Source organism: Pogoniulus pusillus, chromosome 4 (genome assembly GCF_015220805.1).
Source record: "Pogoniulus pusillus isolate bPogPus1 chromosome 4, bPogPus1.pri, whole genome shotgun sequence".
In the NCBI taxonomy this organism is placed as follows: domain Eukaryota; kingdom Metazoa; phylum Chordata; class Aves; order Piciformes; family Lybiidae; genus Pogoniulus; species Pogoniulus pusillus.
In genome coordinates this window covers 15,988,883-16,012,860 of record NC_087267.1, presented here as the reverse complement: position 1 = coordinate 16,012,860, position 23,978 = coordinate 15,988,883, and the positions used below count along the sequence as shown (strand labels likewise).

The following is a 23,978-nucleotide window of genomic DNA, read 5'->3' as shown; positions in this document are numbered from 1 at the left end:
CAGGCTTCACAATAAAGACATTCGTCCTCATTTGCTGGTTTATTTAAGGCCTCCTGATACACTGGTATTCTCAATTACCATTTTATTTATCCTCAGTCAGATGTTTTCCAGGAGATATTCTTTAATTTATATACTACTCCTGAATGCCTTCCATAAAATGGAATGCAAATTTAGCAGAATAAAAGCAGGAATCATCATCGAGAATATCTTCCTACCATAACTTCCAAAAGAATGTGTGACATCCAGTTAACTAAATTCTTTTAATCTTTGGAATCTACACCTAAAATTTGACTCTGAATTTACATTTCTAATAGATGCTTTTTGAGGTCAGAGATTCAACTTCCAGTATTTTGCATCCTATATTTTTGCTCTGTTTCTTTGTGTCGAAATGTGTTGCTAAACAAGATTATACAGTCCATACTAAACTTACATTGAACTCAGACTTCATAAGCGACTTAAAATCTAGGTCCCTGATAAAAGTGCTTGAGATAAAACATCAAAGATAAAGAAACTCTATCCTTCAAATGGTAAGCAATGATGCTCTAAGAAAGTTTTAAAACAGCAGTGAGCCTCAATTACATGAATGCAGAATGACAAGAGGAATAAAAGGAACCTAAAAGACTGTTTTCATGGATGCTATGCTCGAGAATTGGCATACAAAATGAAAAGAAAATAACAGTTTATTATTTGTAAGGTTGAGATCCTGTTAGTTTTCTAATAACTAGTTCCAACTTTTCTTCAACAGAACAGAAACAGGAAACAATATGAAAAAAGATTTATCCATCTAACTGTAAAAAAAATCACACTCAAATTTTTCTACTCATTCACTGCAGGTACTGCTGATTATGGCAGCAAGGAGAACAGAAAAGCAAAGCAGCATCTACTCTGTTAATTGATGACAGCCCATCGAAGAACAAAAGCAACATGCTGATAATGTTGACTGCAGTTTAGTAATCTCTGTGTGTCAATGACATTACACATTAAAACACCTGTGCTCATGGAACAGATATGTAATGCTTTATTACAGAAATATAAATAAAACAGGCTAATTTTTTATAAAGTTTTATATGATGATTTTTTAAGCAGGATAATGTATAATCACTGGCCAAAATCAACAAAATTAAGCAACACATCTGCAGTAATTCACCATTATGATGCCTTGGTTCTACAATGTGCAGCCCCTATATAACAAATACACCATTTGGCCTATTTTCACCTAAAAGATCTGACAGAAGATTTGCAAAATAAACCACCACTTTACAAGTAATGCTTTTTAAAAGTAAAATAAGATGTGAAAATAGTTAAAGCTACAGTGAAAAATATGACTTAAATTCACAACTTACTTAGGAGTTGAAGGACCTCTTGGCCATGTGCCATCCTCATTCTTCTGCTCTATCACCAATACCTACCATAAAAAAAGTGCAATAAGAAAACTGAAATAAAAATATCAGTAGATTGCTTTCTGCTCCAATCTTTTTCATGTATTTGCTGACGTGATCAAGATGGAAACTCCCGATATTTGTTACGATGTCCTAAGGTTCATGAATATTCCATTCAGTCACACTGCACCTTCCCCTCTTGCTCTAGTCACTTCTCTCTCCCCAAGTTCTTAATTTGTGCAACTTTGGGTAAGCCACAATATTTCGAAGCTTCAACAACCTACAGATAAACAGCAAGACCTTATCTCTCAAAGATGTCAGATGATCTGCAATGCTTAAACAATAGCTATGAATTCATACAAATCACACGTCCATGCAACAGTGCTGTTAAGGAAGGAATATTCCTGAAGGAATTTTGCCTCAGACGGAGCACAGTTTGATAGACATAAAACCAAATAACAGCGCAACCCAAACTATTTTCTGTCTTGATAGCCTTAAAATCATACCTGTCTAATTACTGTAGTGTCTTCTGCAAATGTGTTCACATATTATTTTTGCAATGGAACATGGCTAACAGAATTAATTGTAGGTTGTTATTGGTAGAAAAGAGAGTATAGACACTCGGTCCTAAACACAGGAATGAGATACCATTTGAAATGCCTCTGGGTGTTTGAGATACCTGCCCTATGCTGGCAGATATGACACAGAACCTACAAAAAGCTCATGCCTTTCTTGACTGACAGCTGAGACAGCCAGATCATTTGAGACAGCAACTAGTCTGTAATATTTTAAATTAATCTGACTTAATTTCCAAGGCAACTAATTCTGTGTAACTGTACACTGACGTCTTTAACTGCCATGCTATGTCTGTACACATCTACACAGTGTCATACAGCCACCTATGTACTTATGCTCAAAACCTACGTTGGTCACACTTCCACTTGTATTCAGGCTGGAAATGTGATGACATCTTCACTACAATGTGACACTGAAACCCAGCCTTCTATCATAACCAGCTTTCTAACTGGGAAATAGCAGTCAGCTATCTTTGGTCATGAATGCTGTAGAACAGATTCAGCTGTGTTTCTCTGCACTCAGAGACTACTAAATAAAAGGAAAATTTAAATGTTTGATGGAATCCCTAAAGGTCCAACTCAGAAACCAAGTGCTAAGTTCCAAACAAGGCAAACACTGCCTTGCCTGCAGTGACCATGAGACGGTAGAGTTTAAGATCCTCAAAGCATCAAGGAGGGTGCATAGCAAACTCACTGCTCTGGACTTCAGAAGAGCAGATTTCAACCTCTTCAGGGACCTCCTTGGCAAGGTGTCATGGGAAAAAAAACTCTGGAAGGAAGGGGGGCCCAGGAAAGCTGGTCAATGTTCAAGGATCGTCTCCTCCAGGCCCAGGAGTAACGCATCCCAAAAAAGAGGAAGGCAGGTAAGAACACCAGGAGGCCTGCAGGGATGAATAGAGAGCTCCTAGACACACTTAGATGCAAGAAGAAAACCTAACGAGAGTAGAAGCAAGGACAGGGAACCTGGGACGAATACAATAGGAATTGCTCATGCAACCGGACTTCAGGTTAGGAAAGCTAAAGGGCAGCTAGAACTAAATCTGGTTAGGGACATTAAGGGAAACAAGAACTTCTTCAGGTATATTAGTGAGAAAAGGAGGACAAGGGAGAATGTGGACAAGGCTGAGGTGCTCAGTGACTTCAGTGTCTTCAATGGCAAGGGATCCAACCACAACATCCAAGTGCCAGAGGACAAAAGCAAGGATTGGGAGAAGGAAGATCTGCGCACTATAACTGAAGATCATGTTCATGAGCACCTAAGGAATCTGAACATTCACAGGTCCATGGGGCCGGATGAGATCCACCCACAGGTCCTGAGGGAACTGGCAGATGAAGTTGCTAAACCACTGTCCATCATATTGGAAAGGTCATGGCAGACTGGCAAAGTTCCTGCTGACTGGAAAAGGGCAAACACAAATTCCCTTTCAAGAAGGGAAAAAAAGGATGACCTTGGAAACTACAGCCCAGTCAGTCTCACCTCTGTGCCTGGCAAAATCATGGAGCAGATCCGCCTGAAGGCTCTGCTAAGGCAAATGGAAAACAAAGCAGAGGTGATTGGTAGTAACCAACAATGGCTTCACCACGGACAAATCATGCCTGACACATTTTGTGGCTTTTTATGTTGAAGTCACAGCAATAGTGGACAAGGGAAGGGCAACTGACATCATCTACCTGGACCTAAGGCATCTGAGACTGTCCCACATGACATCCTGGTCATCAAACTGGAAAAACAGAGACTTGATGGGCATAGCACTACTGGATAAGGAATTGGCTGGATGGTCACAAGCAGAGACTGGTGATCAACTGCACAATGTCCACCTGGAGACCAGTGACAAGTGGCGTCCCTCTGGGGTCAGCGCTGTGACTAGTGTTGTTTAACATCTTCGTCAGTGATACAGACAGTGGAATCAAGTACACCCTCAGCAAGTTTGCAGATGACACCAAGCTGTGTCACAGTCGACTTGCTAGAGGGCAGGGATGCCATCCAGAGGGACGTGGACAGGCTGGAGAGGTGGACCTAGGCCAACCTCATGAAATTCAACAAGGCCAAGTGCAAGGTCCTGCATCTGGGTTGGCACAATCCCAAGCACAAATACAGGCTGGGTGGCAAATGGTTGGAGAGCAGCCCTGACGAAAAGGACCTGGGGGTCTGGGTTGATGAAAAGCTCAATATGATACAGCAGAGCACACCTGCAGCCCAGTCAGCCAACCATGTCCTGGGCTGCATCAAGAGAAGTGTGGCCAGCAGGGCCAGGAGGGGATTCTTCCCCTATATGCTGCTCTTTTCAGACTCCACTTGCAGTACTATGTACAGTTCTGAAGCCCCCAACACAAGGACATGGAACTGTTAGAGCAAGTCCATAGGAGGGCCATGAAGATGATCAGAGGGCTGCAGTAGCTCTCTTAGGAGGACAAGCTACAACAGTTGGGGCTCTTCAGCCTAAAGAAGAGAAGGCTTCGAGGACACCTTATGGTGGCCTTCCACTATCTGAAGGGGGCCTACAGGAAGGCTGGGGAAAGACTACTTATAAGGTCTTGTAATGACAGGACAAGGGGTAATGGGTTTAAACTGGAAGGAGAGATTCAAACTAGATGTTAGGAAAGGGTTTTTTACAGTGAGGGTGCTAAGACACTGGCACAGGTTGCCCAGGGAGGTTGTGGCTGCTCCCTCCCTGGAGGTGTTCAAGGCCAGGTTGGATGAGGCCTTGAGCAACCTGTTCTAGTGGAAGGTGTCCCTGCCTATAGCAGGGGGATGGAATTGGATGACGCTTGAGGTTCTTTCCAACCTAAACCATTCTATGACTTAATCACATACACAGTTTAGAATTACACAGTAAAAAAATAACTATTAGGTTAGATAAACTGACAGTCAGTATAACTATTATTAGATTAGGAGGCTCAGCAAGAACGGTAAAAACCTTGTGTGTCAGCAAGTGCAACTGACCAAACACATACGGTGTACTATGACATTTAGCATTTTCAGAAACCATGGTTAAACTCAGTTTTGAACAATATTTGTTTTGCTGAAAGTACAGATGTCACCTGGAGATCTTTTTATGGTTACATTAGACCATGCTTGCTTCATAGTTAATGTTTCACTGAGATAGAAGCAATTTTCGAGCTACGTATTTGACACAACTCTTTTAAGGGAGATGTGGGTTCTTCCAGTAGGACCCCTGCCTTGTGAAAATTACCTGTGTGAGGGCTTAAGTGTGTGCATCATGAAGCTAAAGGGCATAATAGTTCAAGCTGTTATTTTGGTGCACTATTACCTACCTTGCGACACGAGGAAAGGAAACTGAAGCACAACATAAATATTGCTATTAAGCAAGTTAAAGTGAAGTATTTCAAGACAAAACTAAATACCTTAATATAATCTTACCTACTGCCATCAAATTTCCTCCATTGCATTTCATATTTGTGGCACAACAGCATGAATTACTGCTGTTGAAAAAAAAATCCAACTATTTGAAGACAAAAGAATCAAGGTAAATTCTGAACAGTTATTTTAATGATTAAATTGTTCAGTACACTTTTATATTTTTTTTATCTTTAATATCCAGTATTTTTTCTTGATATTCCTCTGGAAAGGTAAAGAAAACTTCTTGTAAGAAATCCTCTGAAAAAGGCATTTTAAAGTGATGATATAATCTCACTCTGAAGCAGATCTTCATGTTCTTTTGTCTCTGTAGTACTTATCTGAAATATTTTATTGTTTTCTTAATTTCTTCTGTAACCTTTCTTAATCTGGACAGAGGAATTCAATTAGAAGACAATTTTAGATTACTGAAAAATGTCTTCAAGTTTTGGATTTCACTGTAGGTACATATCCCCCTGGCAATACTTTTCTACCTCAGGTTTTAACAAATTCCATTCAGCAATGTTATGTTCATTTGCTTTTAATACACATGGGGAGTTAAATTCATTTTTAATCCTGAAAGTAGACTCAAAGATTACTTTTATTTTGATGAATTTGTTTATAAAATCCTCCCTCCCTAACATGTAGTCTATTAGGAGGTACAGCTGCATGTTGATTAACAAAAAAAATAAACAAATTTAAATAAAAGCAGTAATATTGCACTATACCTGTCCCTGGTATAAACCAGCATCCTGTATGGTACTATCCGGTTTATTCAAAGGTTCAAAAGTGTTACTCATGTATTTGTTCCACAATCTGGTCTCTTTTTCACCTGGAATATTGAAGATTTTTCTTATCTCTTTTTCAATTGTATCTGTTTTGAAGGGGAGAGAACACAAGTTTAGCATTTCACTACAAAATCAGTATAAGGCTGAATAAAGTATCAAAATCACCTACCCTTTTCCCACATTCAAAGCAAGAATGGAGCTATAGGAACAGCCATGCACCTGTTTTAGTTGCTAGTTTGCTTGCCTTTAAAAAGGAAACACTCATGGGCCTATCTCATAGCAAATAAAGACAGGTTCACAAGTAACAAATGAAAGGAGGAACCTAGGTACCCATCAACTATTTTCTCAGCGTGGTAACACAGGAATGTTGGTGGGTAGGGAATGACTACAACCAAGACTGGCAGCCAAACTAGGTGCAAGGAGTGTAAGCAGTTCTGTTCCTCTCCCTACAGCAAACCCTTTTTTCTTTTCACTCTTCTGCTACCTATATCCTAGTACAATTATTGACAACCACTATATATATATATATTTATGAACTTTAATTTTCATAGAAATTGAAGACTAATCTGTAAAACTGAGCTCATAAATTTATTTTAAATGGATCATGAAAGATTTTACATTCCTGAAAGATGTAAAAAGCTTCTACTACCAGCTCTTACCCTGCCTGACAAATACACAATCAGTGTTACACAATTTTAAGGTAGTCTAATTATTGTCTACAAGTGACATTTAAGGAGTTAATAATTAACTCCATTCTCCTTATGCAAAAGTAGAGTTTGTTAAAGAGTTCTTTAATTAGAACTCATATGCACAGTGCTATATCATAGCAACCTCATTTTTTTAAATTGGTACACTCATAAAGTCAATTCTTCTAACAGCTAACACTGAAAAAAACCCCGAGAGTCAAGAAGTGTACAGTTTATTCCTGATGATCACTGAGATCACAATTATAAAAATAGGCACTGTAGGCTCTTCAAGACACTCCCCTGAAGTTTCAGCAAAAAACACCAATGTATTAGCTCCTCCAGCATTTGTCTTGCTCCCTTTTATGTAGTATTTTCCCTTCCATCACATAAAATATGAAAAGTCAAAATGAGACCTGAAGCCTAAAAGTCCTTTATAAAAACCCAGGTATCGAGTTGTGAAATGCATGACAATTGGTCAACAGCACGTTTCTAGATATTGTAGATTATTGTAGATACTGTTCAGTTGTAGGTGACTGAATACAATTTTCTGCTATACTAGTTAACAAATATTTCAGCATGCAAGCGTTAGACTGGCTCATCTGTTTCTGTAATAGAGATGGTATGTAGGCAAGGCAGGTGCTATAAACAAGGTGACAAGCTGGTACCTGATTTGTTGGGGCTTGTGTGTGTTTTTTTTAAAAGTGTGTACTGTCTGAATCAGTTCCCAACCAATGAGTTTAAATAACTGCATCTGAATGCAACAACCTCACAAGAAAAATCCAGATTTATCAATGACTCCCACTATGAATTTGCAAAAGATAATTTTTCAACATCTCATTATGCCACGACAATTAATTATTTGAGCAGTGCATCTCATTCTCTGCAAGTAACTACTAAGTTACCATTTATTATCTTTATTTTTAATATATTCCACCTTCATAAACAGAAGTGTTATGAGAGAGGGGATATATCACTCCTATCAGATGACTACATATTACTTCCAAGACTCTGGAAACAGCATGTTCCACTTTAGTATGGTAAATATGAGGCTGTGAAACAACAGTTCTTTTGCATATTGCCATGAATGTAACTAATGCACACTTTCTAATTCAGCTCCCCACTCTCTAGCAAGCATCCACTGAAGTGCTGCCTTACAATCTAAATTGAAAAGTGTCTGCTTCACTATAAATGAAAACGTTAAATTAAGTATGGTCTGAGGCATACTGTGTACAACACTCTCCTGTAGTAGTGTTCTACATATCCCATGTATGAGATTATTACTATGACAATGTCTTAAAGAGACAGAGAGAACTGCCTTTAAGGATGCCTCTCACTTTATCAGCTCTGTAGCCACAACTTGAAATTGCTCAGTTTGAGAACTGCATGTTATGGATCCCATATAAGATATATCTTACACTGTTAAAAATCAGATAGCTACTCCAAATAAACAGACTATGTACAAGAGTCTTTATGAGATGCTAGAGAGCTTCAGTGGATCTTATCACCAAGTACACCATAGCTCCTAAAAGCTAGTGCTATCACAAATACAGGCTAAAAGAAACAGTAAAATCTTCCTCTTTACTATGAAAAACTAATCCCAGCTTCCTCGAGAAGGGAAAGACTTGTAATGGTTCTTAGAATAAACTGTCCTCAAGGGTGTCAAGTCTTACATTCTTGCATTTCACAGCAAATTAAAGAAAAGAGGAATCAAAGCCATTTGTTAAGATAATTAACTAGCAGAGCTCTTAAAGTCCATTAGATACATTGCCACTGGTAGATCTCCTACAGAATTTATCATCTCACTTTTGGAATTGTTTTATTGCATTTATTATTTGTCCATAGTAAAGGCTACAGATAGTAGTTTCTGTAATTTTGCTGTTTGTAAAACACTTGTATCAAGGTAGAAAAGTCATGCACATTATCTAATGACTTAGTTTTATCAACCTTTCATATGATTAAGACTCCTAAGTGGATCATTAACTCATTTTCACTCAGAAGCCCTGATGTGCTCTAGGATTAGCAACAACAACCAGCTTGAAATCCTGCCTGAACTACAGCTATTATCTAGTTAATTTTATTTTTAGAATTAAAACCCACATCCCCCAAAAGCGTTAGTCATCAATCAGTCTCAAAAATAATATGCACTGCTTTCAAGGTGAGAGTCCTCAATTGTAGTAGATTTCCAAGAAGATTCAAAGAACACAGAGTCATTATTAGGTCTTCCCTTTGTATTTATTTATTCCTGCCTTGTACTATCTTGCTGACATACAGCTTAGCTTAGTTCATTATTTGAGTGGAAAAGAAAAGGTATTCTGTGGAAGAATTTCTCACCAGTCGAGGACATAAATTTATAAACATGAGCAACCTGCGCTGAAAACGTCCTTGGATCCCAGCTAGCTCAGGAAATTGAGCTGTAAACAGCTGAGCACCCCACACACAGCTGCAGTGGGCAGAGACTAGATAACCAAAGGGGCTGGAGTGGGTGGTGATGGAGGCTGACCCTTAGAATGTTGTGATAAGTTAACCTATGCACGCCTTACATGTAACTCTGGACCCTCTGACTGTAACCAATCTTGGTGGAGCACACCTCTTGCTAGAAGTGCATATAAGTCATTGTATCACAGAAATAAAGTGGATTTGACCATCTAACCATATTGGTGAACAAAGAGTCATTTTCCCATGGCGCTCCAACGAACATTTCTCAACAGTATTCCAGGAATAACATTGAAGACTTGTAGGTGAATATTATATTGTGCTTAGAATATCCAGGTGCTCAAAAGTTGAGTACTGATCTTCTGAGGACAGTAAATAATGTAATCAGTGATAATGGGGAGAGCAATTAAAAACCTCTTGTGAAGAGGTTTTCTTCAATGGGGCTGGTACTGACTCTTCTGTACTACAATGTTTTGCAAGCATAATTTTTGGGCCCCGTGCTACAGGAAACACATTGTTTTGCTGGAGTGTGTCCAGAGAAGGGCCCGCAACAAAGCTGGGGAAGGGTCTGGAGAGCAAATGTTATGAGGAGTGGCTGAGGAAACTGGGGTTCTTTAGAGAGGAGAAGGCTGAGGGCAGACCTCATTGTTCTCTAAAACAGCCTGAAAGGAGGTTGGAGTGAGGTTAGTCTCTCATCTAATATCGAGTGATAAAATAAGAGGAAATGGCTTCAAATTGCACCAGGGGAGGTTTATATTTGATATTAGGAAAATATTATTTACTGAAAGAATATTCAGGCATTGGAATAGGCTGCACAGGGAGGTGCTAGAATCACTGCTTGTAGAAGTAGTAGACACGGGACATGGTTTAATGGCCATGGTGGTGGTAGGTCGACAGTTGGGCTCACTGAACTTAGAGGTCTTTTTCAATCAAACCAATTCTATGATTCTGTGATGAAAATGCATCCCTTATCAGCATATACAATGAAGGATGAAAAATAATGTACATTCTGTAAAATTCCTCTTGCTACATTGAGCATCTTTCCTATGTATCTAATTAATCCCAGAACTATCTTAAATATACTTAAGGACAGATTAAAAACCCCATATTATCTCATTAATGGAAAAAAGGAAAACCTCAGGTATTTCCTTCATTCTTAAAAGTGGGTTTAATTTTCCTAGTTCTTCTAAGATACAAGCTCTCTTGGGTGTCCTGGCTAGCATGGCCCTGCTTGGTACTCTGCTTAAGAAAGGCTATGTTTTTAAGGCCTCAAGAACATGTCACCCCATCACCAGAAAGCAAATAAGGCTAGTGTCTGGGAAGATGCTGCCAATGAACCAGACTGTTTCTCATTATCCTTTAGAACAACTGTTTGACAATTGTAGTAATCTAAGAAAAAACAAATACACCTCCAAATAACAGTCATTGCAAAATGCTTTGCTTCTGATTAGAGAAACAAAGTATCAGAAATTCATCCATTACCTATAATAATGACATTGATACAGTTTAATTTCAGTACAGATGCAAAACAACTTGAATTCAGTCCTGAAGGAAAGATGTTAGATTGTTTTTTCCAAGTTTCTGGGTTTGCTTAGAGAATAATTAAGTCCAAGTTAAGCCAAATCTCAAGAAGGCAAATTAACATACAACACTGAAACTTTGTTTCAAGGACAAATTTCATAACTTTGAAGTTTTTATTCTAATAGATGCAGATGATTACTTGTTTAATATAAAGATTAAATGTTAATGAAGTAAAGTGGTTCTCATTTAATAGCAAGCAATCTGCAAAGAATTAAGGGTAGCAATTATAAATTACTACATATCATGTAAAGAGAAGAAAAACATTTTTGTTGAAGAATGTAAACAAAGAGAAAGGCTGGATAAAAGGGCTGAGGGCATGAAATACAATTCTAACTACAAAAATACAGCTGATTGAAAGACTGTCCTCAGATACACATGCACAAACATACCAAAACTTGAGTTTATACATGATCGGCAAGGTCTCTGCATATATTTTGATTCTTAGTTTCGGAGACAAATGTGTGATCAAAGTATGGTTTCAAACAATGCAGAGTAGGCAAAATAATTACAAATAAAGGTAAGTTAAAGATTTAATACAGGACTCAGTAACTGTAAAATATTGTGTCTGGCCTGCCACTTCACAACCGAAATAATACTGCCTTTCTTGGTCACCTTCAGCCATTAGTTAATGTGCTTTACCATATAACTTTCTCTTTGCATATATGCCTAAAAAGTGTTGGCAGATGAAAGATGTCAATAGAACCATATGACAAAATATCATTCTTACACACCAGAAACCAAGGAAAAGTCTGATGGATGTCAATAAAAAAGTCAAAAAACAGTACACTGTTCACTTCTTAAAAAGCACAAACCTCTAGAGCTAACACAGATGTCTAGATACTAAAGCACACAATCATTTTCTTTTAAGTGTATTAGAAAGCTCAAATATTCCAAATGATTTAACTTAATTTTTGACCCAACAGTAGTCTTGTCATTTAATGGTTACAATAGTCATCTATTTTTTTACCTAGAGAAGTACTTACTCAGTTCTTGCTACCAAGTACTATTAAAAAAAAGTAACACCATTAGTATCATATATTTTTTTTAAATAGGTGTGCATACCTATTGTATCAGCTTTACTAAATCTTCGTGTGACAACATTGTTCATATTTCCATTTTCACAAAGCTTCAGTTCTGTTAAATATACTTCTACTTTGCAGTGCTTTACAAACATACCCTGTTCAACGACCTGAAAAACAGATTGGGATCAGGTATCAGTCCAAATATGTTTTCATATACACCCTTCAAAATATTTGGAGAACTCTTCAAGAAACCAAACTTCAGGGAATGTAAAACATCTAAATAAATGCAAAAAAAATTAGAAATAAAATTTCCCCTATAAATTCTTAAGTAATAGAATGAGCTGAAAAAATGTTTTGTTTTGTTTTTTAATATATACTGATGATGTCTTACCCATATATAACATCAGAACTGTTACTTTTAAAGTATTAAGCACAGTGGAAATCACAGATATGCATACTTAATCAAAAGACAAGATACTTAATCAACAGATAAAAACCATCAAAAGTTATTTTAATTTCAAAATACACTTCTTGTACCCTCAAAACATGAAGAATTAGTTTTCATGCTTAAAGATATTTATCAAAACCAGAATACGCACTAATACAATCTGGATATCACAACTGTAAATGAAATCTACAAATCTTCCACTTATATTCTGATAATGAGTACGTTCATTTGAAATTGCATCTAATCAATACAATTGTTTACTATATGCTCATTTTTATAATACTTACTATAAAAAAAGATTAAAAAAAAAAAGAAGTAAAATATAGGAAAAAAAAGAATATTCAGGGTCACCTCTTGAATGTTTTTGCCTTTGATCTTCCAAAGTGTAACTGCAGTACTTAGTCATGTAGACTGTTCCAAAAATAACCCCCAGTCTGATATATGATACATCTGACAAATACGGTAAAAAGAAAAAAAGCCACCAGCTAATTGATAGAAGAGATCTGCTGTCTGCTGTGCAAGTATAACTTGTGTGCATGTGGCACACAAAAAAGAAAAAATAGTAAATTATTTTATTGCTGTTCAGTAGTTTCCCTTAGCTTTAGTGACTACCAAGGATGGTATTTAAATGAAAATGAATCTTAATTTGAATAGGTTAGCAGAGTTTCCAGCTACTAGAGTAAGAACAAAAAAAAAACAAACGTGAAGTATGGCTGAAACATTTCTGAGAATAAAATGGACACTACAGTGAAGGTATTAACACATTCTAGATCTTAAAGTCATAACGTCATTTAGCATGCATCAAATGCAACAATTATATCAACCTAAAGTTTGGCTCTACGTTAAAAATAAAAGAGCAGAAATGAAAAGTATCCTCCTGCCTCTATGAAAAAACATTAAGTTAGACAGGAGAAAGAATATTGAACAAATGACAAAAGCATCAGAAAGAAAAATTCTGAACCAGAATATGCATCTCAGAGGATAACTACTGTTCATACTGGCAGAAAATCTTGAGTGCCAGTTTACCTGGCCATTCATTACGCTCTGTTTATTTTTGCCACTTATGTCTTTCCAAGCAGAAGGCAAGTTACTCTTATTTCCCTTCTCCTCCTTTCCAGTTGTCCCCAAATGTGAAAAAAATACAGAACTTTCAATTTACTATGATATTGGAAGAGCATTCAGTTTTCTGAAATCCATCTTCAGGAAAAACAGTAAAATGAGAATATATATATTTTTAAAGGAGAGCCATTTTAGTATGTTTCAGCTCTTACAAAGCTAGAGAAAAAGAAAGAGACATTCCAGAGATGTCTCTTTTAAAAATAGATCTCTTTTATTGTATCAAAGAGAATGCAATAAAAAGCCAAACAACCAAACAACAAACTACTTCTATTGCTGATCAAAAGAATCTTGAAAACACAACATTTATTCTGTAACTAAATCTGTCATTTGTTTGAAACTAATGCACTTCAAGTAAGCAGTCAGCATGCAAGTACTTAGACCATAGCAATGTTAAATAAGGTAAAAAGTTCTATTCTACCAGAAGTCATATAAAACTTAATTCTAAGCACACTACATTCCTTCATCAATTTTTGAAAATTAGAATAAAATTCCCTGTTGCTGAAAGAATAAGACCTAACAGTCAAGTCACAAATGGAAAACATACCAGAATGTATTTTAAAACTTAACTAATTCAGTCCAGTGAGGCTGCACTTGTAATTATGGACCTGAAAATATCAATCAATAATACAAACAGGAAAAAAAAAATACGAACAATGAACTGTTAAAATTTCCTCTACTGGTACATGCTGGAGCAAGCAACTGTTAACATCGAAGATGTTATCTCATAGTGATGAAAGGCCACAGTATATACCATACCACGGAGTATTACCTGTGTTGAGGTAAGCTTTTTGCTTGAATTAAAAAACTCTCTTAGCAAGTTGCTAAACACAATACAGCTTATGAGAAAAGGAACTACCCATTACTCTGCCAATGATAATACTGCTAAAGATAGGCACATCACTAATGGAGTCAATGCAGTGTTAGGATTTTATACTTTATTACAAAATAACTTCTATTACTAGGTTTATCAGCTTCTAAAGCAAGTTATTCTTGAAATATTAAAGACATTACTTCCAGGGGGGAAGGTAAAAAAAGAATGCTTTTTATATCTGTGTTTCTCAACATTAAAAATATGAGCATTTAATATCCAAATAAACATTTGCTCTCTACAAAACAACTAAAGCAGGAGCTGTCTTACGCAGTTATCACAGGCCAGGACTTTGCAATCTTTAATAATAAATTCCTATACAACTCATGTATATTTGCAAGACTGTATCTGAATCATATTCATCTCAGTAGGTAATTTAAGAATACCTTGCGTGCTATTGGCTCTTGACCTTCCATCAGTGTGTACCAGCTAACTAGCCTATTCCAGCCTTCAGTTGGCAAAAGGATGTAGTCCAGTTCATCAATGAGATGTTCCTTGAGAGACTGAGAATCACCATCTGTAAGAGAAAGGTATTTTTACTTCAATATTGTAATCCTGTTACATTTTTCATATAAATAGGAAACATTTCACTGAGTTGCAGCTCTGTGATCAGTATTATTGTATTCAAAGCAAAACTCTTCTTAGTACATCTATTACAGATAGTATTCCTACACTCAGGAACTCAAAGTGACAACTTCATATCCTTATGCTATCATAAGTGTCTAACTTGTTATCACAATCTTCAATGAAACCAATCCATTTCTCCACCTACTTTGCACATATTTTCACATCGCCATGAATTCTTCACAGGGACAGAGAGAGATGCAGCACATGACAGAAATACAACTTGGCAATCTCCTTACACAAGTAGCATGTTTCTAGCTTTGGATCAGTCATTATTACAGTAGTAAGATAGCAGTTATCATGCGGATGTTAAGAGGTGATTCCAAATCTGAGACACTGTAAATCTCAGTCAACTAGGCAACTGTCTTTCCATTTGGAAGTAACCAACTACAGGCCAGCAAACATCCCTCTCTATAGAGGGAGATCAAACAGGAAGGACCATATATTCAGTTCCAAAGAATGAATCAGGTTGACAAACAATGATGTATAAAAATAAATAAGACTATGCATAGAGAATAACCAGACTGTAATAAATACACATCCTATTTTTATTGCCCCATGTGAACCAACTCCAGAATTACATTGTACAATTAAAGCTGAGCATAAAATTAACCTTAGATAATCTCAAATTGCTTGCAGTATTGGCATTCTTCTGAGATTTTTTTTTAAGTGATACCTCTAAACAAAATGAATGCTACTGTCTTCATTTTTCTGCAAGGACAAACTTAAGTGTGCACTATACACTTACAAAAAGCACGAAGGCTCTCTTCTATTTCTGTTCTTCTCTAGTTTATCCTTTGTGCAAATTGAGCAAACACAGTATAATATGACTTCAATGCAAAAAAATATCCTCAGTATCAGAAAAGGCACTCTTAAAAAGCAAAGGACCCTTAGGTTTTGTTTTTTTTTCCATGCATAAAAATTTAACAAAATAGGTTTCAACTTCTCTGTTCCTGTAGGAGAACAATGCTACTGAAAACATTTAAGAGATTTATTCACTCCCTGGGCAGAAGAGTAAACAAATGCTAGAAATCTCCCTACTCTACTTGCATTTGCTACTCCTTCAGCTGGTTTAAAGTGCTTGTGATTTTAAGGGAAAATATGAGGGGTAGGAAAGCCATCCTTTTTTGCTTTAATGACCCAAATAGTAAAAGCATGGGCCAAAAAAAGAATGCACATTCTTCTGCTCCTATTATCATGGGTGCTGACTCCTCCTTTCTATCTACAGTGAAGTACCTGTATGTGAGCAAAACATGGGAGATACATGCTGTTCTTAGTTCATGTATTTTAAGTGTGCTGTATCTGTTACTACTATTAGCTGCTCAGAGATGACAAGAAGATATTGTTTCCATAATGAGCAGTGCATGCAGTTCAGAGATTATTTCATGCAGACAAGAAGGTATAATAGGGTTTGAATACATTTTCTCTAATAAATGCCATCATAAATGACTTCATAGGAAGAGCTAAATAAAAACACCCATAATACCACTGAAAGTCCTAAACAGAGCAAAGTATTAGAATTACAAAGTTATTTTAGAAACAGACAATAATCAAGTTCAGAAATAGTCAAAATTATTTTTTGCCATTTTGGAAAACAGCAGAAGAAAATTAAGGAAGACCTTGGATTCTACTTTGGGAGCCATGGTACACAGGCTTCTCAAATGAAAAGTAAAATGCAGTTTCATGTGAATATCCTGGTGGGCACACAAGTAAAAATAATTCCAATCTTCATAGACATAAGTATAGCTAATGTGATCTAATAAATGAAACTTCAATCAATGTTCCTGTTTGAAAGGTACTTTCCTTTTCTTCCCCTCAGGCTCTTTCTTCCTAATTGTAAAAGTGACAATTTTCAAGACTCAATTTGTGCTTTGTAACTCTCTTGCACAACTAGTGAAGAAAAAAAAAAAATCTATATTCCAGAGCTACATACAAGAAACAGCTGCTGAAATAACTTACAGTTTGCACTATCAATTCCTACTTGGCTCATCTGACAGTATGCATATGGTGGGCTCCATTAAAACTTGGAGCAAAGTGTGGGGAGAAATCCACAAACATCTTCAGGTCCATGTATCTCTTCAAAAGGTTCACACTGTATTTCTGCACTGCTTTGATACTGCTACAGGAGTTTATAGTGAGAATTTGTATTCCATTCTGTTTTTCTAAAATTCCCAACATTCCTTCTACTAAAACTTTTTCACAATCTTATTCCCTCAGAGCCCTCTGATTCTGAAGACTCAGGTCCCTCACATGCACTGTTTTTGCTGATGGATAATCACAGCATCATAGAATGTTAAGAGGTTGGAAGGAACCTCAAGAGATCAAGTCCACCCCCCCCCCCCCCGCCATCAGCTACTCTAAATGACTACTTCCTTGTGCTTGCTTTGCTAATCTAGAATTGACTACATATGCTTTTGTTGGCACAGGTACATTCTCTTACATTTAACAATATATTTAGCCTGTATTGAGATTAACTGAAATCTTTATCTGTTACTTTCTACTGCTCTTGCTTCATCCATATGTTCTGGAAATCAGGGAATAGCATTTAAGTAATACATCATATTGCTTCAGTTGCCTGGAATTAGTCTTTCTTGAATTTACTGCTAGTTTTCCTTGATGCTACATTATACTGCAGAATGTCTGAGAAAGTACGAGTTTTATTCTTTAAATCAGATATGAAATTTCAGACATCAACATTTAGAGAGCAGTCAACTAGAACATACTATGTGTCTGAAACAGGATTAAATCCCAAGCATTTCCAGGTTCAATTTATGCAACATAGGAAATCTAACAGAGGACTGCTGTTTTGGAGGAGGTAAAGGAGACAGCTACTATCTGCTGTACACCAATGCTCTTAACTTTGAACCTACCTTCACATATGAACAGGAGATGGCATAGAGTAACTGGATGTATTGTATCACAGTCAACGCAGAGTCACAGTTTCAGAACCAGCAAAAACTGAAGTTCATAAACCCCAGTGCTGTGTTTATTCCAAAAGGGGTATTAGAAGTGTCAAGGTAACAGAACATGGGTTTCTTAATGAAATGACTAACATGACCTCAGATATTATAGATTTCATATCCACAGTGACTTTAGAACATAATCTGAACGTGTAAGGTAAATTAAGTTATAAATAATACAGATCAACTAACAGTGCTTTGCACATCTAAAAATCACCTTTTTTTTAAGTGGGTAGACACAGAAGAGAAAATAAGCTGCTGCTGCCTCACTGAGGATAAAATCACCTCATTTCAACTGAAGGGAGTGACCTGAATCTGCCTGTTTTTAAATTTACTACAGACCATAGCTAGAATTACTACAAGAATGTGCAAAATACCTACATCCTCACATTTCAGAAAACAAAACACATCACCTACTCAGAGGAAAAAGACCTTTGACTTTGTGCATGGAAGAGAACATACAGATGCATATAACAATACAGCACCCTCGTCAAAGGCACTGACAATAGTCACTGTCAGACATACACACATGCTAACAAGTATGGCAACATGGTATGACAAGTTTTATGAAAGAGGACTGAGTTCATCATAAACCCAATGAAAATGAAAGAAGTTGTATTACTAAGTGCAAACAAATTATGCATTACATAACTACATTACATGTAAATACTGCCACAATTACAAAGAAGGAACCCAATTATCTGCTAGATTTTTTATTAATTAGATTTTGCATATTAAATATTAATGACTCTAATGATATTTCAATACTGCACATGACATATAGAATTAAAGATTAAAATATCTCGGAAAGCATTCTGAGACCTGTGTCCACAAATCTGACTGGGGTTCAGCAAGTCAGAGATGAGTAATTATAATAGTGGCAGAGTTTAACCATACTTAGGAAACCATAAAAACTTCGGAAGTTATCCTCTATCACTTTGTATGATCGCTGAACTGCACAGTAGCTCTTCTTCAATTATTCCAGAATCAAAGTAAGGAGTTGGGACTCATTTACATAAAGAAATTTGAGAGTTAAATTAAAAAATGTCATTTTCAAGGAAACAATTTCGTTCAGCTTAAAAAAAAAATAATCTTAGTGAACTCTGGTCAGCTATTTGCCAACCTGACTACACTTCATCTCCCAAGGTACCCCAAAATATCATTATAAAGCAGTAAGTTGTACTTTATTAAATATTAGTTCCTCTGTTATCATTGCAAAGAAGTTCCAACAACTTAATTATAAAATTGTAATTTGTTAGAGAAATCTATTCCTGTGACAAATTTACACTAAATGTTAGTATTGTTTATTAAATAATCAGCAGCAGTTACCTTTGAGAAGTCCAGAATTATCAATAGGACCAGGATACACATTCTGATCTCCCATCTGGTATTTGTCCCAACTGTCAAAACCAACATATTTTTTCCACTGTTTGAACCAGCGACTATCCACTAGATACCTGAAATAGAAGATGACATACAAGTTAAGTATGGGCTGGTTACTACTTCCCACAGTGTCAATTAATTCATGAACACAGTTGTATTCATCAGCCTTGCAAAATGGAGAATGTTTTTCTGTCTGATTAGCCTACCACTATCAGCACTTCCTACCTATAAAGACTCCAACTGTGGACAATTGGGGATACCACTAATCATTGTGGACAAGTACAGTTTTGCACAATTGTTAATGAAGTACATAAAAAGTTGAAGAATGGCAAGTTCAAAAACCATTTTTCTTTTTAGCTTGAAATGTCATCAATTTTAGTTCCTGTTCTCATTTTGCAGATTCTGAAGATTCAAATTAAGTCTTCATAATTAGACAGCCCTTTAAAAAAGAGAGAGATAACTTTTAGCAGGTTTTTTTTTAATGGAGTTTTATTTATAACATTCACATGCAAGTCAGAAAGCTTTAGACATCTGATGTCCTGTCAAGAACCAGAGTCTCTGATTTCTTACTTTGAGTTGGCATTAACATACACAGTAAACATTCTACTTTTAAAGCAGGGCTAGATGGTCCTCCTACATATGATAATCAGCTTTAAAATTCCATATAAAGGGATGTCTCTAAACTCAGTTCCAGACTATTTCTACTCACATTAAACTGTTGCCAGTCTGGCTTTTATGAAGTCTAGTGATATCTACATTTTCCATATTTTTGTGCATAATTTCATTAAGATTAAGATATCAAATTTGTTCACTGATCCTCAGATTACTTCATATATATTTATATATATGTATACAAATAGATATATTTTTAAAGACATCACCATCATTATTTATCTTTCCTAGAAGTATCCATCTTCTTCTCTCCTGTCTCAATCCTTTTGCTACTACTCTAGCACATGTGAGAATGACATGAAATGGGAGGTCAAATTAAAGATCATATAGTTAATCCTTATTCTTCACTAGTATTTGACTACTGACTTTCTATTTGCAGCATACCAATAAGAAGCTACTGAGCCTTTAAGAGATCTCAAACTTTCCTGGTGTTTCAAGCACTAGTCAGCTAATGTTACATTAGGCAATCATTCTGTAGGAGTTACTCATCAACACCACAAGAAAACAAAACAAAAACATTAGCACCCACAACTCGTGCAACCAAATAAATACAAAAACATTGCTGGAGTATATATTTTACTGAATGGGTTTTTAAAAATACATTAACAGAGCCTTAAATTTGTGCTTCTGAGTAACCTAATACATGCAAATTTTTACTTAGTTCTTCTCAAGACCAGCTCTTTTCTTAGAGATCAAACCTGGAGTCAGCCTTCAGAAGTACCACTGGTAAACCTCTAGTAAAAAAAAGGAATCACTACTGTGTAGCACTCAGTTCTTTGTAGCCAACTTCTCAATAAGCCTCAATTTTTCATTTTGTACAGTATATACTCTTAAGTGTACATTTCTACAGGTAAAAATCCTTTGGAAAGTAAGAGGAAAAAGACATTGCAAAGCTCACTGCAGGCTTGTGGATTCTTACATCCCCTACAATGCTTCAAAACCACTAAAGACTAATGTCTCAAAGACATCATTACAACATCTATGAGAACAGCATCCTAATTCATACGGTAAATGATCCTGATTGAAAATATTATTACATTGACAGTAATAACGAATTTGTGAACAAATTACTTGTAGCCTTAGCTTTTAGCTACCCTAAGCAAACACAAATAGCAAGGCAGGGCTGTGTCTCAACTGCTATAGACATAGTCCTGCCAGTTTAAGAACTTCCTCCCTTACTGCATTCAAAGACAGCCATACTCTTAAGCACACACTTTCATCATCTCACAGAATTAACACTTAGTCTTGTATCTATTCTCCTATTACAGTCCATTACTACTGCTCACAAGTCATTAACTATTAAGAGTTGCTATCTGTTCTAAAATTGTTCTGTATGCAGCTTCATTTTTGACCTTGCAACGCGCAGTTTCATTGCAAAATTTTAAACAACCAAGCAGCCTGAGAAGAGGCTAACACTGCTTTTTGAACTAAAACTGTAAGGAAAAAAAGCTTAATTTTAAACACTAGTAAGGAAACTTCTATGAATAGTATTTTCCTGAAAAAAATGCCCTTTTCTACTCTTACTGAACTCACAAACAGTGACATAGCAGCGTGTATCGGGCACGATGCATTCCACCAAATCAGTAATGAAAAAGCATACATAACAACCTAGTCCAGAAAGATGAGAGATTTAAATACTGTAAAATCACAGTGATATTAATCATCCTAAAGCAGTCTGGTCCTGTACTAATTATTTCAATTTTGTGGCAGAGATCTATTGGCGTATTTTGTTTTGCTCAGAGCATATTTAGAGTGTATTAGGTAAAATGATTGAACATGTCTAAGCTGTATTTAAAATGGTGAAAATTGGGATAAAACACAGTAAAATAATAAAAATGCAGGTTATTACAAAAATAAACTTATTTAAAATTTATTAAAAACTGAACAAAGGTAAAATTATCAAGTTCTAGCCCCATATACATTTCAAACTCAGTTATAATACACTGATTTCTTGATCATTTCCTATTGTCTGTGCTGTTTAGGAAGGTTGACAGAACTACCTAAGGCAATAAGCTTCTCAAAATGATTCCATCTTTGTGTATAGAGAATACAATTTTGTAACACGAGAAAGTATGCAAGTAAAGCCTTACTGTCATATTGTAAAAGCCTTTTCAGAGCTAAACTTAGCTTCTCCCAACACAGCAGCAGATTTCATGATCCTTGAAGCAAAACCTATGAAACCACAAACCTCAAACTGTTGCTAAATTAAATGAGAAACAACTTCAACTAGCAAAAATGGCTATATAATGTGACCATCTACTTATCTCTTCCCATTGTTAAACCACCTGACAGGAACAGGTCTGGTGTGTAGTTCCAGAACGAATAGTTGAGGGCCACTGGAAGCCACTGCCTTATCTATTTAGACGAGGTACTGCCAGACATTATTTGACAAAATAGTAAGTCAGGCTCTCACAGACTTTAGCCTTAGGCATCACTTGTTTAAAACAAGCATTCCATTAAAAAAAAAAAGACTATTTTTTTAAACATCAGTTGAAAGAAAAATCATACACCTTGACACTTGCTAAATCTCTTCAAAACAGTTTATCATGCAATAGACAGAGGAACTGAACACGGTACCAGCTCCCCACTATGCTTTAAAATACTTGGGACATTTGTTACTAGAAGCTTTCAATTGTATTTTCATCAAGTGCTCCTTAGCAATGCTACAACAGAAGAACAGAACACTTTAAACAGTTGGTTTATTTTTCACATGTGTTTCCTTTTCGACAATCAACAATCAGATGCAAATACCTTTTAATATGACCTGGATCAATGAAAGCAAGAGTGGTCTTGGATGTATAGACTCAACAGTGATTGCAGAAAGGTATTAAACCTGTTTTATCTAACCTATCCAGTAACCCTATCCAGTTCTCACTCAAGTGATGCCATATAGATCTGCATAGACAGAAGGCTGTGAAAGGCAATTCCATAGAATCATAGCATTGTTTAGGTTGGAAAAGACCTCTAAGTTCATTGAATCTGACTGCCAACCTAACACTATCATGGCCTTTAAACCATGTCTTAAAGTGCCATGTCTACATTTAAAAAATGTAGTGGTGACTACACCACTGGGCAGCTTGCTCCAATACCTCAATCACTCTTTCAGTAAGGACATTTTTCTAATATGCAATCTATATCTCACCTGGTGCAACACGAGGCCATTTCCTCTGATTCTATCACTTGATAGTAAGAAGAGGCCAGCCCCCACCTCCCTACAACCTCCTTTCAGGTAGTTGTTGAGAACAATGAGGTTTTCCCTCAGCCTTCTCTTCTTCAGGCTAAATAATCTCAGTTCCCTCAGCTGCTTGAATGTAGACTATTTAATTTAAAGATTGCATGAATAAGAACATAAGAATTCAATGAATACCAAAGATAATTCACTTCAAAAATACACAACAAAACCCAGGTCATAGCATCACAGAATGGTTTAGGTTGGAAGTGACCTCAAAGATCATCCAGTTCCACCCTCCTGCATTAGGCAGGGACACCCCTCACTAGAACAGGTCACTCAAGGCCTCATCCAACCTGGCCTTGAATACCTCTAGGGAGGGAGCATTCACAATCTCCCTGTCATTACAAACAAATTTTCACCAAGCAGTAACTAACTGCTGTAATAATTTGAGAATTATGTATGTTTCTTGGAAGAGAAAACCAGACACTAGACACTACCACTGAAGTCTAAGTTGGTATAACCATGTTAAACAAAGTGACTATTCTACAGAGTACATATATAACTAAACACATATATATCTTAAAGATAATTTTCCCTTTACCTCAAGTCTGCTAGAACAAACCTTATGTTACTATAATTCAGTCACTGGTATTTGTCATTTTCTTTTTAAAGCAGGAGGTCTCACGTTTGCAAAAATCCAAGTCTTTTATTCTTCTTGTACAAATCCCAATTCTTTTTACAGCATCTTAATCTTAATAATTAGCTCGTTTTTCTTTAATAAATGGAAAAATTATATCAAATTAGTTTAATCAGACACACCCTTGTCTTTTGTTTTATACACGAAGTTTTCAGTCTTAGAACATACTCAAAGGCAACAACATTCTGACCACTGCTGCTGTGGCCATGCAGC

The 23,978-nt window shown here is 36.3% G+C and overlaps 1 protein-coding gene across 2 annotated transcripts in view; it reads right to left on the bottom strand.

Annotated features, from left to right (window-relative positions):
- USP15 (ubiquitin specific peptidase 15) overlaps positions 1–23,978 on the bottom strand; it is a 66,702-nt gene that overhangs the window by 31,561 nt on the left and 11,163 nt on the right. For both annotated transcript variants that reach the window (XM_064142242.1, XM_064142243.1), the window contains exons 2-6: positions 19,171–19,298; positions 14,644–14,774; positions 11,863–11,989; positions 6,041–6,186; positions 1,344–1,405 (exon numbers count right to left, since the gene is read on the bottom strand). In XM_064142242.1, coding sequence (XP_063998312.1) covers positions 1,344–1,405; positions 6,041–6,186; positions 11,863–11,989; positions 14,644–14,774; positions 19,171–19,298 — 594 coding nt within the window. The remainder of the gene's footprint in view (positions 1–1,343; positions 1,406–6,040; positions 6,187–11,862; positions 11,990–14,643; positions 14,775–19,170; positions 19,299–23,978) is intronic.